Source organism: Pollachius pollachius (genome assembly GCF_949987615.1).
Source record: "Pollachius pollachius genome assembly, chromosome: 3".
Classification (NCBI taxonomy): Eukaryota; Metazoa; Chordata; class Actinopteri; order Gadiformes; family Gadidae; genus Pollachius; species Pollachius pollachius.
The window spans coordinates 12,059,922-12,074,870 of NC_136936.1; the positions used below are offsets into that span (position 1 = coordinate 12,059,922).

Sequence of the window (14,949 nt, forward strand, 5' to 3'; positions counted from 1 at the left end):
TGTGAATAGGATATGGAGTATGTATGACAAAAACATGAAGATGACAATGGATCTAGAACAGTAAATTAACTCCCTAATTATAATATATATAAATACCGGTAGTTATGAAGTAATTAGTGAGTAATTTCTCAGGAACATCTTGACTTTGTCATGACCAGAACCAAAACTTTCCAAAAGGTGTCAATATTTTGTACATACATTTATATTTTATGTACATTTTTGTATATTATTTTCTGACTTAAGCAGAGCAATTGTGACAGGAACTATTTCCTTCAGGATCAATAAAGTCTCCCTAATTTGAGAAGACCGCTACTGGGATGGGCGCTTCAGCTAAACATGAGAGACAGGTGAGCTGGATATGCACCTCATGGCTGACAATTTAATGGAGAACACACACAGACACAGAAACATACACCCACACCATAACGCACACACACACACGCACACACGCTTCTAGACATCTCAACCATACGTGGGAGCATGAGAACGGGTTGCCAGGTCTGGTTACCACACTGGTTGACTGGTTTCTGATTGGTTGAGTGGTTGGTGGGTATAGGACAAATGTTTACAGAAAAGATGTTTATCTTTAGAGACGTACCCATTGGTCCAAATCGACTGTCTGCTTGGCAGAGAGCAAAGAAAGGGAGGAGGGGGTGTGTCACCTCAGGGAAAGACTTAATGGTGATATAACTCGTCTAAAGGTGTGTGCGTTTGGACGTAAGTGAGAGGAGGATACTGCTTCTGTTGTGGAATTTTTTAGGAATTCATCACGATAGTCGTTATTTGTAATTTTATTAATAGATTTATACATGTATATATATATATATATATATATATATATATATATATATATATATATATATGCATTAAAGTGTATATTCTACCCAACCAAATGCAATATATATTTTTAATTATTTAAAATAACATGAAATAAATAAATGAAATAATAAAAATACAAAATACTAAATCAAACCGATCAATGATGTTCTCAAAATTGAACGATAAATACTAATAAATTAGAAGGTAATCTCACCAGAAGCTTTGAACCCAGTTGGGTGAAGTACAATTATCTCACAGGGACTTCACCTTTCTACAAGATGCCTGTATTTTATTTATACATTAGTTAATTCCACCAATCGCCCCACCAAATCACCTCTGTTGCAGACTAGCTCACATTCATGATTCATTTTGAAGTCCCCTCCTGTTTTCTCACAGCATAATATGAGTGGCTTGTTTTACACTACCATTAAAAGCCTGAACCTATTACCCTCCTAACAGTCCCTGGAAAGAGGGATCGCTCTTCTGGGTTCCTTCTTAGGGGATTTGGGGAGTTCTCCTTCAAGTCCTTCATGGGGCTTAGGGTTATGGGGTGTTATAATGTGAGGCATGTGAAGCCCTTTGAGACTGGAACTGTAATTCAGGTCTGTACTAATAAAGTTGACTTGAATATGTATATGCATGTTGTGTATCCTATCAAAACTATTTTTTACAAACTCATTAAGCGGTACCTACATCGATCATCTCCACGCGGTGAGCCAGCATCTCCTGGAGGGCGCGCACAGACAGCGACTGCTCCAGGATGAACGAGCAGATGGCAAGGTCTGGAGGAACATTCTGAAGGAACACACACACACACACACACACACACACACACACACACACACACACACACACACACACACACACACACACACACACACACACACAGTAAATGTGATGAGATCCCCTTTCAAACCACCAGGTCATAGTCATGGTTTAAACATAAGTCTTTGTTAAATGATGAATTAATGGGTTCAGTTGTTATTTTCAATTTCCAGGGACTGCAGATAAAAAATATCCTTTATAATTCTGACACATTTACAGCAATATTGTAATGTGTCAAATAACCCACTCAATTGAATCAAATGAAAATGATTACAATTTCATATTGGAGCAAATCTAGTGGTTATCGACTACACTGCTTCCCTGGTTGACCTCCTAAATTCTGTACTACAGGAGGACTGTGGATTCATACAGTGTTCAGTGTATCGAGGGTCTGATATGTGATATGATTCCATGCTAATTTGAGGCAAACAAACCCCGCCCCAAAAAACAAAAACTACTGCACTAGCAATGTTTCACCAGAGGGGATGCTGTTGTTGCAATTTCAGTTTGTTGTTTTATTCCCAGTAAACTAAACCAGCGAGGGTTCAGGAGGGATATTATATGTATGTGTAATAAATATATCTATCAGTGATTTATTGGCAAAGACATTGCGTGTGGACATATATCCTTCTGAATCAATTCATCAATCAGTGGATTGATTGATTGATTGATTGACAGGTACCTGAGCGTTGGACGTGGTCTCCAGGAAGCAGAGGCGGTTCCCGAAGCCCTCGCAGGACAGACACAGCTTGATCTGCTCCTTCAGCACGGTCGCTGTGCATTGCAGCACCACCTGGTCATCCTGTAAGAGAAATATGATCATCAATACCTTAGTATCCTGATCAATGCCTTCATATCATGATCAATACCTGAGTATCCTGATCAATACTGTAGTATCATGATCAATACCTTAACATCAACACCACCTGGTCATCCTGTAAGAGAAATATGATGTTCAATACCTGAGTATCCTGATCAATACTTTAATATTATGATCAATACCATAACATCAACACCACCAGGTCACCCTGTAAGATAAATATGATCATCTATACCTTAGTATCCTTATCAATACCTTAACATCAACTCCCCCCGGTCATTCTGTAAGATAATAGCCTCATCAATACCTTAGTACCACGATAAATACCTTGATACAATGATCCATACCTGAATATCATGATCAATACCTTAATATCGTAATCAATACCATAACATCAACACCACCTTTTCATTCTGTAAGATAATATTATGATCAATACCTTGATATCATCAATACCTTAACACCACCTGGTCATCCATCCAATCATAACTTGAAATTCAACAACCTGCCGATACGGCCCAATAATATAATAATAATCCCCTATAATCTATCAATACATAAACTTAAATACGACACTGTCATAAACTGATAATGCCTTTTACATGAATAAATAAAACGCATACCAGAGATTATAACATATCTTATGTTCTCAAGCTCATATTCTGGTCATGTCATTAAGAGCTAGGATGGGTAACCCTAAATGACCCTGAGCTTCCCACACTGAATACCAATGCACCCCTTTAAAGAGCATACTATTTATGTTTCATGAAAGAAAAACAAAAGTGACACAATAAGAGCCTTTTAGCATAAAAGAGTTCTATACAGAAATCTACTAGAGAAAGATTCTAAATTCTAATTGAGTAATATACACAATTCTAAAAGGCAAAGACAAAAATAGTATTTGAGGGGAGAATCCTTAAAGATACATCTTCATGCAGAATTCTAAAAGATTAATTAAAACAGAAAGAACTGCTGTCAGTTCTAACTGTACTTTGCAGTGCCGGTCAGGCCTCTCCAAATTGGTTAAATGCCGTAGTTAACACCCCAAGCCTCCCCTCTCTCTCTCTCTCTCTCTCTCCTGCCCCCCCTAACCCTGACCCCCCCATGTGAATCCCCACCTGATACTCTACATTCCCAGCTGTCCCTCGCTATCACCACCCACCAGCACCTCACCCACCAACCACCCACTACGCAGGCAGAGCCCCTCTGATGCCCCTCCTCCACAAGAGCCTGGAGACTCTCTATCCTCCCGTAGCAAACCATTCCCCAAACTCTCTGAGCCACTGAGCCTATGGAGCCCTGTGGTCGGTGAGGCACATCCTCACCGTGCTCTTAACCTGGGTGTCGGATAGGCCTGCTTCTTAATATCTTTATGTTTCTATATTGATTCTCAAAAAGCAAAGACAAGTTATTCTGTTGTTTTTATTGTTGGTCTCTTTATTGAACCCACAGTGCAAATGAAACACTGTACTTAGCATTAGCAGTAGCACTAAGCATTGAAAACTAAGATCAACCTTGGACGAGCGATCCTGATATCAACCCTCCCTGGACCCAGCACCGACAGCCCTTCCCCTGGCTGGGGAGTCTACCCTGTGCCCTTCAGCCTGGATCATCTATCTCACCTTAGCCCAGAAATGTCTCTCCTCTCGTCTGTCCCTGCTTTCCTCCGCCCCGCTCCCAGAGGAAAGTGGAGCAACGTGCCCTCTCTTTCTCCTTCACTTACAACTCTGAGACCTTTACAACTCCCCCATTTGAGTCTGTATTTTCACCTCAGACAGAGATTCTAGATAAGCCAAGTCAAGCCTATTTTATTTGTATTGCCCCAAATAGGGCACCAAAGGAACCGACTCAAAGGGCCTACAGAAGTGAGCAAACGTACAATAAAAAGTATGACAATCTTATTAAACACTTGAAATATCAATATGAGAAATATGTGGTCTGTCTATGTTGTATACGATGTTTCCCCTTATTTTGGCAATTCCTTTTTGAGGTAAAAAAGGTTCTATTTTTTTTTTACCTATTTAATGTATGCATACACCAGTCTCCTTTCTCACAGAATGAGCCCAGAATTCTGTTCCACACAGCCTCTTAACACAGTTTCACCTCCTCCATGCAATACAATTGTCCTGAGGACAGAGTTGTATGTGTTCTCCCATAGATAAGAGAGCCACTGCTTCCTTGTGACTGTTTCACCCCAGACAAAAGGTGAACAACAAAGGGGAACTAGATAATACTAGTTAACAGATGGATAGGTAACACAACCTAAAGAAAACAAAGTATAAATCATAGAAAAAAAGAGAAATACAACGAACTATGTTATTTAACTGTTTTTTATTCCTGATCTATTTCGCTCTTAAAACCTGCTAAATTCTCCTTCAATATTCCATTCTAAGAGACGTGGTCCTACACGAATGTAACATGTTTCTGATAAACATCTGGACTATCTTTTCAGCAAGAAATTTCTTCCCCTTCAAACAGAGCTTTGAAGTAGCCCATTACTTGCTGCTTAAATCATAATTTGAATAATAGCATGCGTATGAAGAACTATATTGGAGTTTATTATGAGGGACAGAACATAATGAGATAGTTGTTCTGCAGCGTGAGGGACTGTTCAGAGACACAACATGGCAGAGAGTAATCCAGCACTGAATAAAGTGACTAGGTAAAGTAGTCCTCCTCGCCGGACCGAGGGGCAGGTTTGGATATCGGGGTTTAAAACGGACTGCAGTCCCCGATATGGAGATAGGGATGTTTGTACGAAGGGGTCGTGTCTAAAAGCAGACCAAAGTAAATGTGACTCACTGCTCCCAGACTGTCAGTGATCACATGACATATTCAGAACGTAGATGAAAGCGGTTGCTAACACAACGCTAACACAAGGCTAGCCGGTTAGCCTGCCAGCCTGTAGTGGGCAGGGTATTTCCCCCTCGTCTAAATTTAATTCCACATTGACACGACACAGATAGGATTATTACATCTACAAGTGGGATCAAACCTAAACAGAGCACATGAAGGGGCCATAATCCTTCATGATCCCATCATAATGTCTATAATATCTCCATTTATCAAAATCGGATTGAATTAATGCCCAGCAATGTTAATACTTGTTATGGTATTGAGTATTAATATTAATAGTAATACAAATACAAATAGTTATAAGAATGATAAGAATATCAAAAGCTATAAGAGGAAGCAGAGTAACTTTTGCAATGCTTTTTGATAATAATTGTTTGTTGCTGTTCTGGGCCAAATGGAAATACATCTAAAAGGGATATCCCATTCCAAAGGCTTTGATGTTGCTAGAACTAGAAACTCAGAACAACAACGCCTGTGTCTGGCCTACATGGCACAGGAAGTGGTGAAATAGATTCTAGGTTGAAAAAGTAAATGCCCTGCCAATATTTTGAGGTCAGGCAGATTTAAATATTCATTGCTAATCCAGACGGTTGTCTAAAAACATACAGGGCAAGACTTTTATCCAGAAATTCAGGCCAGTAACTTCCATCCGTTAACTATTGTCAGAAAGGGGCCAGTTGGTCTGGGGGTGGGGTCAGACACAAGTTCACGAACACAGCACCCGGTCAGGGGTAGCCATGACCTTGATATGGAGACCCGGTCCAACAGGGGCCACACGTAGATCGCATGCTGAGCCCAGACGGTCTGCAGGGCTTAGCCAGACCTGGTGGAAAGAGAGGCGGGTCCCTGGACTGGGAGAGTGGGGTTCTACGGCTTACTACTCGAGCCAACCCAAACCTGCTGACGATTTGATAATCTCATTACGGAACAGTGAAGGTAAACACAGCCAGGGTCGGGAGGTGTGAGATGTCGCAGAGCTGACGCAGTAAGCCTCTAACTTGGTAGGAGTAAGAGCAGTAGAGCACACACCTGCAACATACCTCCGACATGTCACGGATCAGAGCGGCACGTTTTCAGCAGCTGAAACAGCCAGGAGGATGTGCAGGGTCAATAGGAGACCACAACAAGGCAAATGGAAATAAACACACTCAAAGACACAAATAAATTGCATACACAAATAGATGTCTGGGCTGTTATACCCATTATACCCAGACACACAGCTGACCAAACTTCTCACCTCTCCGTTTTCAAAGGGTCTGTCTGATTGAGGATAAGCACACACATAAACACAAGCCAGGGGGGACTTCCATCACACAACAGGCATCTCAATGGATCTAGGCATGCTCTATGGAGCTCAGAAAAAACACGTTTAACAGTTTTTAACTGGTTTGCTGGTTGGTTGGTTAGTTGGTTGGTTAGTAAGTGTTTCCATTGGTCTGTTGGCAATAAGCTGGTAGGTTGGAAGCTTTCTTAGTCAGAGGATCAGTTACTTGGTGAGATAGTAAGTTGGTTAGTTGTTCGTCATTAGGTTGGTAGATCAGCTAGTTGAAGGGTCAGTTGGTTATTGGTGTTTATTTTAACAAATCAGTACTCTTTCAAATGCAAAAGGAGGTGGAACTTGCACAAAGTCAATGTGATGGAAATATGATGAGTAATATTATGATCTGATAAGCTGTAATTGGGCAGAATACATTAACTCAACACAAAATCAATAGGAGGGAAGTAAACCCTGGCAGCAAGATGGATGGAAGGCTCTGGACGTTTCTGGCTGTGATCTGTGGGTCTGTCTCGGCTGTCTGACAGTTTCACATCTGAATATTCTAAAATTCACTTTTCTGGTAGGGCTGCATTGTGTCACAGGATATAGGATGTAGGTTGGGCTAAAGCCTAATCTAAAAATATCTGTGTTGATGGAAAGAACAAGGCTGATGAAAAAGACAGTTGTAAACGTTAATTTTCTCTCAACCACAAATTTGTCGTTCATCAGATTTTTTATCCCTAAAACGCAAAATAACAGGAACAATTCTATCAAGAACCAATAGAAATGTTAAGAGCCAAGCATAAATGTCACGTCGCCTGGCAGACAAGTCACCAGGAAATAAATCGGGCCAATAAGGTGAAAAGGTGTCCGACGCTCTCTAAATCTAACACCACGTCAGGCGGGGGTTTCCCTTCTGGCCGGGGGCCCTGATTAGAACCTGCTGACGTCGGGCCCCCTTGGGCCCAGATATCAAGCTACCGGCCCTGCAGGCGTAAACGGTCTGAGAAAGGAGGATGGACAGCTAACAGTGATGCAGAGGAGAGGGAGTGGGTGGACGTCCAGGAGTCGTGCAGAGTTCGGAGGGAGGAGGGTAGCTGAGTAAGGGAAAACACCAACAAAAGGGATTCCCCCTTTGGAGGATGCAGACTGTAAACATCTATGTTTCCAATCCTAACATGGGCTACAAAGGTTCATATTAGCTTTAATCTTCATGTACATTTAAATTAAACTAGTAACTCAATTGAACTCCAGAATAAATATCCATTATTAAATATTTCCCTACAACCCGATAAGTAAATTTGCTTTGCTGAATAGTAATGGTGAGTCGAGTTCCGAGATTCCATCGCTATTCCCCAGGGGTTGTCTTGGAAATACGAAGGTTCCAAGACTCTGGGTTGTGAGGGAAGCCCTTAATCTTAGGGGGAGGGGCTGAGATATGGGTCAGGTTTTATAAACACGCAGAGAATGAAACCGGTTACCTAGCCAAAACTCTTATATATATCAATGTACTTTAACAAGTTTTTTTTTATAAATGATATAAATAAATTATACATTACATATCCCAACAGCAATATCTTTGAAGAAATCGTAACTACTGATGCACACACGGATACAAAAACACAGTCACACACACACACACACACACACACACACACACACACACACACACAACCCAAAACACACACAAACACTAACTATGTACAGTGTATACGATGCTGACTCTTAGTACTGGGAATAGCCCTTGTTTTATTCAAACTGAACCTCATAACAATTCTACTGGGTTATTGATAGAGAGGTAGGGAGAGAGGTAGGGAGAGAGAGAGAGAGAGAGAGAGAGAGAGAGAGAGAGAGAGAGAGAGACAGAGAGAGAGAGAGACATAGAGACAGAGAGAGAGCGACAGACAGAGCGACAGACAGAGCGAGAGAGTGAATTGCAGACGGTGAACTTCCTATTGAGATCAAAAAGTATATCAAATCAATTTGAGAATTAGTGAGAGATACATAAATAGAAAAAAAAAATACTCTTCTGTTTAAAATGAGGCATATTTTTCCATTGTACTTTATTAGGCTAGCCCTTAATCACAGTGCCAGTCTCAAATGGCTTCACAGGGCATACATTGCACCCCCCTAACCATAGCCCTCTAAAAACATTTCATACCAGCTCACATCAAAACAGTAAAATATCCAATCTGTATGTTTCACTGTTATAGTGGGTGTACAATAAGTATGTATATAGTAGTAAGTATAAAATAGTCAATAGTACGAGCCAGTCCACTACAGTATCCAGTGTCTTTTACCAGGCCAGCTTCTAGTGCAGGTGGTCTAGATACTTAATACGACAGACGTTAATATTTTATGAATGGTCATACATCTGCGACAACAATTCTTTGGTTTTGCTTTGCTTAGTTTTTGCTTCGTCACTTTGGTTCTATCTGAAACCTACTGTTCCCCAACTTACAATGAATCCTCATCCCCTTCCAAACAAACAGTTAGTATTTAAAAAATCCCTCTCTTCTTATTGTCTCTCTTGTCTTTGCCTTTTCCACAACCCCTTTTGTGCATCTTTCTCCCTCTGCTCCTTGAATTCTTTCTCTCTCCTTTCCCACCACTTCTATTATATATATTATATATAGCCCTCTCCTATTCTAAAGTTCTCTCCCCTATTATATAATTTTCCCTCATCCCCCCTACTATCCTCTCTCTCTCTCTCTCTCTCTCTCTCTCTCTCTCTCTTTCATAATCCTACTATTCTCTTTCTCTCTATCTCTCTCTCTGATACCCCCCCCCCCCCCTCTCTCTTAGTCTATTTCAGGGCGGGCTGCACCTGTCACTCCCACATTCCCTCCCTAGTGCTGACCGACAGAAGGAGGGAATAGGAGTCGGCGTGGACCCAGCACCCACAAGCACCCATTAGCACCCAGCAGCCCGAGGTCTCTCAGACAGAAGCTTTGCTTCTGGCTGTAGCCTGTGGAGAACTCCATTACATGATAAAAGATCACGGCACCAGGCATCGTGCCCCTGTAATACGACCAAAGGCGATAGTATTTCCTTGCCATTGATATCACCGTTGCATCGTCATTCAGCTATAGGGCGGTTATTTCTTGAGGAATTGTAAAATAAGATGTGTTTATTAGAAAATGGCCACTTATACCCTAAATGTTCCATCTGATTGTTAAAGTATCGTCTTGTTTATTGTCGACTTTATTAGTAGGACTTGTTTGAGTCGAGCCAAACCAGACTTGGTGTGTAAGCCCAGGATCTGAATAAAGATCTATACATGAACCCAATGACATCATGACCCTGTTGACATCATGACTCGGTGACTCATGCCCTGCTATCATCATGACCCTACGACATCATGAGCCTACGACATAAGCCAACAGGTCATCATACGACCACGTCGTATCAGGAAATTATGAACCCCATGACATCTCATGACACCATAACCTTACGGCGTCAGGGGATGATGAAATCATACCCCAATTACATAACAATCAAAACTTGATGAAATCATGACCTGTTCACGTCATGACCTGACAGTGTTAAAAGGGCTTAAAAGGACAAAGAACAATTTAATCAGGAAGTGAATTGTTAGTATTGGTGTCTTTGTTTAATTCATTCATGTCATTACCTCATTCATAAAAAAGAGTGGTTTTGACTTTTTAGATGATTAAGAAACAACAGTGTAGACCAAACTGTGTTTCTGGATTTATTATAGTAGCAGTTGGAATATTCAATAATGGAAGAAGCAATCAAGCTAACCAATATGTCTGCAATCGCAATAAAATATATTAAAGTAAGAAGTTCAAATCACAGATTACAAATGTAGAGAGTATACACATACTCAAACACACGGACATACATCCACAGATACATACACAGATACACACATACTCACACACACACACACACACACACACACACACACACACACACACACACACACACACACACACACACACACACTCACAAACACACAGACCCACACACATACTGACATACATGCACATACAGGGACAATTTATTTCTCTCTTTCACACACACACACACACACACGCACACACATAAAACAAACACACACACACACACACATATGCACACACATTGAAAATCGCACACAAACACTTGGACACACACAAACAGACACACATTCCTGTGGTGTGTTAACAGGGGTCAAACAATGGGGATTGAGTGTGACATAATTTAGTCCAGGAGGGGACTTGCATACCCTCTCCCCACATCTCACTACCTCCTCTTTCTCCCCCCCCTCCCTACCACCTCTTGTTGGAGAGTAGACAGGAGCACCTGTTGATTGTGTGAGCAGGCGCTGAGAGAGCTGTGTGTGCTGACCAGAGAGGCCAACAGGTGTCATCTGCTGCAGAGCTTCCCCAAGAGGTGATTATCTCCTGGGATCATCACTTCTGATGACCCCCTCAACCACACACCTTCAATACATACACTCATGTATATACAGACACACTCATATGCACACACACACACACACACACACACACACACACACACACACACACGCACACACGCACACAAACAAACACATGCCAAGATACATACACAAACATGCACACACACTGGCCTGCTCGCTAACAGGTACACACACAAATGCACACATGCACACACACACTAATGCATACATATCTGCAAGGACAAAGACACAGACACATACACACACACACACACACACAGGAATGCACACACGCACATACCTATCCTCTGCTACTGGGCCTTGGCTTATATATGTAATGTGTGTGTGTGTGTGTGTGTGTGTGTGTGTGTGTGAGTGTAGGTGTGTGTGTGTGTGTGTGTGTGTGTGTGTGTGTGTGTGTGTGTGTGTGTGTGTGTGCGTGCGTGCGTGCGTGCGTGCGTGTGTGTGTGTACTGTAGGTCTCTATGTGTCACCACATACACACACAGTAAAGGTTATATATGAGCGTTCAACATCTCGCCATCTTTCAAAGTGTGACTTTATGGAAAATGATTTAAACGGAAATGCCACCTCTGTCTTATCACACAAAAGGGACAGCAAATCACTATGTAATAAATAACAAAGTGGGGGAGAAGGACAGGGGGACAATGAAAAACAGAGTGAGGAAGACTTTTAGAATACCTCTAAAAGTGGAAAGGCTGCCATCTTGGTACTTCTTTACCAAACATTTGATTATAACCATAATGCAAGAAGTTGTTATTCATATTTTACAGATGAAAAAGCACAAAGATGATTGCTTGGAATGTGCTTGAAATCATGTGAAACCATTCAATATCAGTAGAGAGCGTAGAATGTTAGAGTGATGTACGAATTAAACCATGGAGTAACACAATTCAACAAATATAAAACTACTATTTGAGGCAGCAGTGTCTCTACAGCTAAATGATATGACTAGAAAGTTCCTAGTTGCTCAGTTGCAAGATTAGCTACTAAAGTACTACTATACTACAGCAGTAAGCAAGCATCTATCTATAGTCAAGACCCACATACATATTATCATACAGACTATCATACGTTTAAAAACACACACACAAACTCTCTCTCTTTCATGGTCACACTCAAACACACATACACACCTGCACGCACACACACAAACACACACACACACACACACACACACACACACACACACACACACACACATCATTCCCTGTGGATGCCGGCAAGTAGGACATGGACTGTGCCTCTCCTCCTCCTGAGTGTCTGCTCTTATAGTAGCAGACTATTAAAAGAAAACGCTGGCAGAGACTGGAACACGAGCGTCCTCTCAGACCTCATGAAGCCGTGACACATTTATCTGGTCTTCACAACGTAGCGCCTCCATACTAGAATATACACGTTGGGAGAAGGAAGTTTTGAATAAAGGTTGATTCTGTGAAAAGGTGGCCAGGGAAAGGGCTACCATAATGTGGTGTACAGGGGGTAGGGGTGAGGGGGTTGGGTAGTGGTGGGTTCGTTTACACCAGAGACCTGCAAGTCAACACATACCATCCAGCTTTAACTGTGGTGTAGCTAACTTGGGCTGGTAATGAGAGAGCTCTGAGGTGTAGCTGTTAGCCTTGAGGTTAACTGTCACTGTTAGCTTTCAGGTTAAGCATCACCATTTTCGATGCTAACTATCAGTGTTAGCTTTGAGCCTTAAGCTGGATACCAATAGTCTGTCTTTAGCAATTAGACAACAAATCAGCCAAATAATCGATGTTCTGATTGTTGAATTGTTCAAACTGCAAGACAAGAAGCTTAATTGTTCATCTGTATTAATGAGTGTATGCTAACATATTTGAGCATTTATTTGACAACTTCATCAGAGATTGACCCATAGAGCCATAACTATTTTTTGGAAAAGCGCTATTTACATATTATTGATGATAATAATGTATGTGATTAACCCATATCCCCGGCATTTGGCGTGGCCTTTTATAACACTGTTGCAGCTTAGCTCGACGACGACCGCTCATGCTCGAAGCTTGAGTGATCAATCCCTATCTGGAGCATTAGGAATCGCTTCGAAATCCAGTGCTTCAAAAAACACTTCTACCCTAGCAAAAAAAGGACTTAAATCAGGAATGATGCCTTGCTCAAAGGCTGTTGGTGTTCTCAGCTCTCCATTATTGACATACCGATCTTATGTTTTATGTGCCTGACAGATTAACACCCAATTAATGTTGATGTGTTTTATTTACATAGAGAAATAGAATAGAACATACAATCTAAATATGGAAGTAAACAGAATTACACAAATACATACAACCATATACTGAAGCTACTGTATAATTATTCTCTCTCCTTCCCCCACCTGTGTGGGTCATTAGTTCAGAGTTCTTCAGAGGAGACCCTGAGGGCTAAGTGATTGTAGAGGAGGGAGAGCGAGAGAGCGAGTCTAAAGGTGAGTGTGAGTGTGAGAGAGGGAGGGAGGGAGGGAGAGAGCGAGAGAGTCAGAGAGAGAGAGAGAGAGAGAGAGAGAGAGAGAGAGAGAGGAACAGACCAGCGAGCTACAGTCCATACTGGGACATTGTTACGAGAGCAGAAACACTTTCCCTTGGTCCTCCTGTGTGAGTCAGAGTCCTGCATTGGTCCTTCAGATCAGCACAATATTCCCCAGAATAGTTTAGAAACAGCCCGGGGAAAAGCATCCTGCAGAATGGGTAACAGACCAGTGAAGTGATAGGACTGTGCCAACCATATTTGCCACCTTTCATATCGTCTTTCCGATTATGTTGTCTCTATTAATCCATCCATTTCATCTGAAATAAATCTCAATCTCACGAAATTAAAAAACTAAAATATATATACGTTATATATATATATATATATATATATATATATAATACATGCGTTTATATAAAGTCTGCTCGCCCACACAAGGACATCTAAAGGTTATCCATCTGGAGAGGTGCTCTCTAAAGGGCACTCGGGTATACATCCCCTAATATCAAGAGAGGAGCTCATCAAGGCCGGACTGGCCCCTGAACTGCTAAATATTATAATAAAAGAGCCTCATATAAAGAGACTCTGTCAACATTCACATTGAAATACAAAAAGTATGGAATCTTCTAAAATAATAAGAATAGCATCCACGTAAAATAAATAAACAGATACCAAAATATTACTATTTGAAACTACATTCATGGGTTTGTAGACGTAATGCATTTTTTATGTCAAAGTTGGAATGTGCAAAGATAGCAATGATTACAATTAGAATTTGAATCTTGGAGTAAGAATGTTGTGATTAGAATGTTGTGCTGTGATTAAAAGGTTGTGATGTGATTAGAATGTTGTGATAAGAATGTTGTCATTACAATGTTGTGTCATGGTATGGTATGGTATAATTTAGTGATCAGATATTAACAGAGATTAGAAGAAACTAAGATGTTTGGACCAATTAACTCATAAATATGGTGGCCAAACCTTCGACCACCACATAGATACATCCAGCATTACAGAAGCGATGCTAAGAGGAAAAGTACCCAGTATCCTCTTCAAGTACCTAGGAGGAAATCACAGCATAAAACAGCTGACTCACATTGTGCTCTCCCACGACTTAGATCAACACTCTGAGGCCACATGCTCTATACTTTTCCTTCAACAGTTGGGTGTATTTTTTCCATGTGGCATCCTGATACCCCATGGGGGGTATTGTATGGAAGGCGCAAGTGGTAAAGTTGTGACACCTTCTACCCCGCCCTCCCTAAACATTTAAACATGAAGATGATGACAAAGCACTGAGATAAGCAGTCCGACATCAATAAAACTACTGACAACTACCTCTAAATGACATATCAAATCAAAACAAACACTTCTAAAGTTAATCCTGCAGCTTTAAACTGGATCGGCTGACTGCCACACAGTAAGTACTAACTAACGT

General features: G+C 41.2%; 1 protein-coding gene across 1 annotated transcript in view; it reads right to left on the bottom strand.

Annotated features, from left to right (window-relative positions):
* ryr1b (ryanodine receptor 1b (skeletal)) overlaps window positions 1-14,949 on the bottom strand; it is an 89,162-nt gene that overhangs the window by 71,575 nt on the left and 2,638 nt on the right. Inside the window, exons 2-4 of the mRNA XM_079733086.1 lie at window positions 2,327-2,446; window positions 1,513-1,614; window positions 599-619 (exon numbers count right to left, since the gene is read on the bottom strand). Of these exons, the coding sequence (XP_079589212.1) occupies window positions 599-619; window positions 1,513-1,614; window positions 2,327-2,446 (243 nt within the window). The remainder of the gene's footprint in view (window positions 1-598; window positions 620-1,512; window positions 1,615-2,326; window positions 2,447-14,949) is intronic.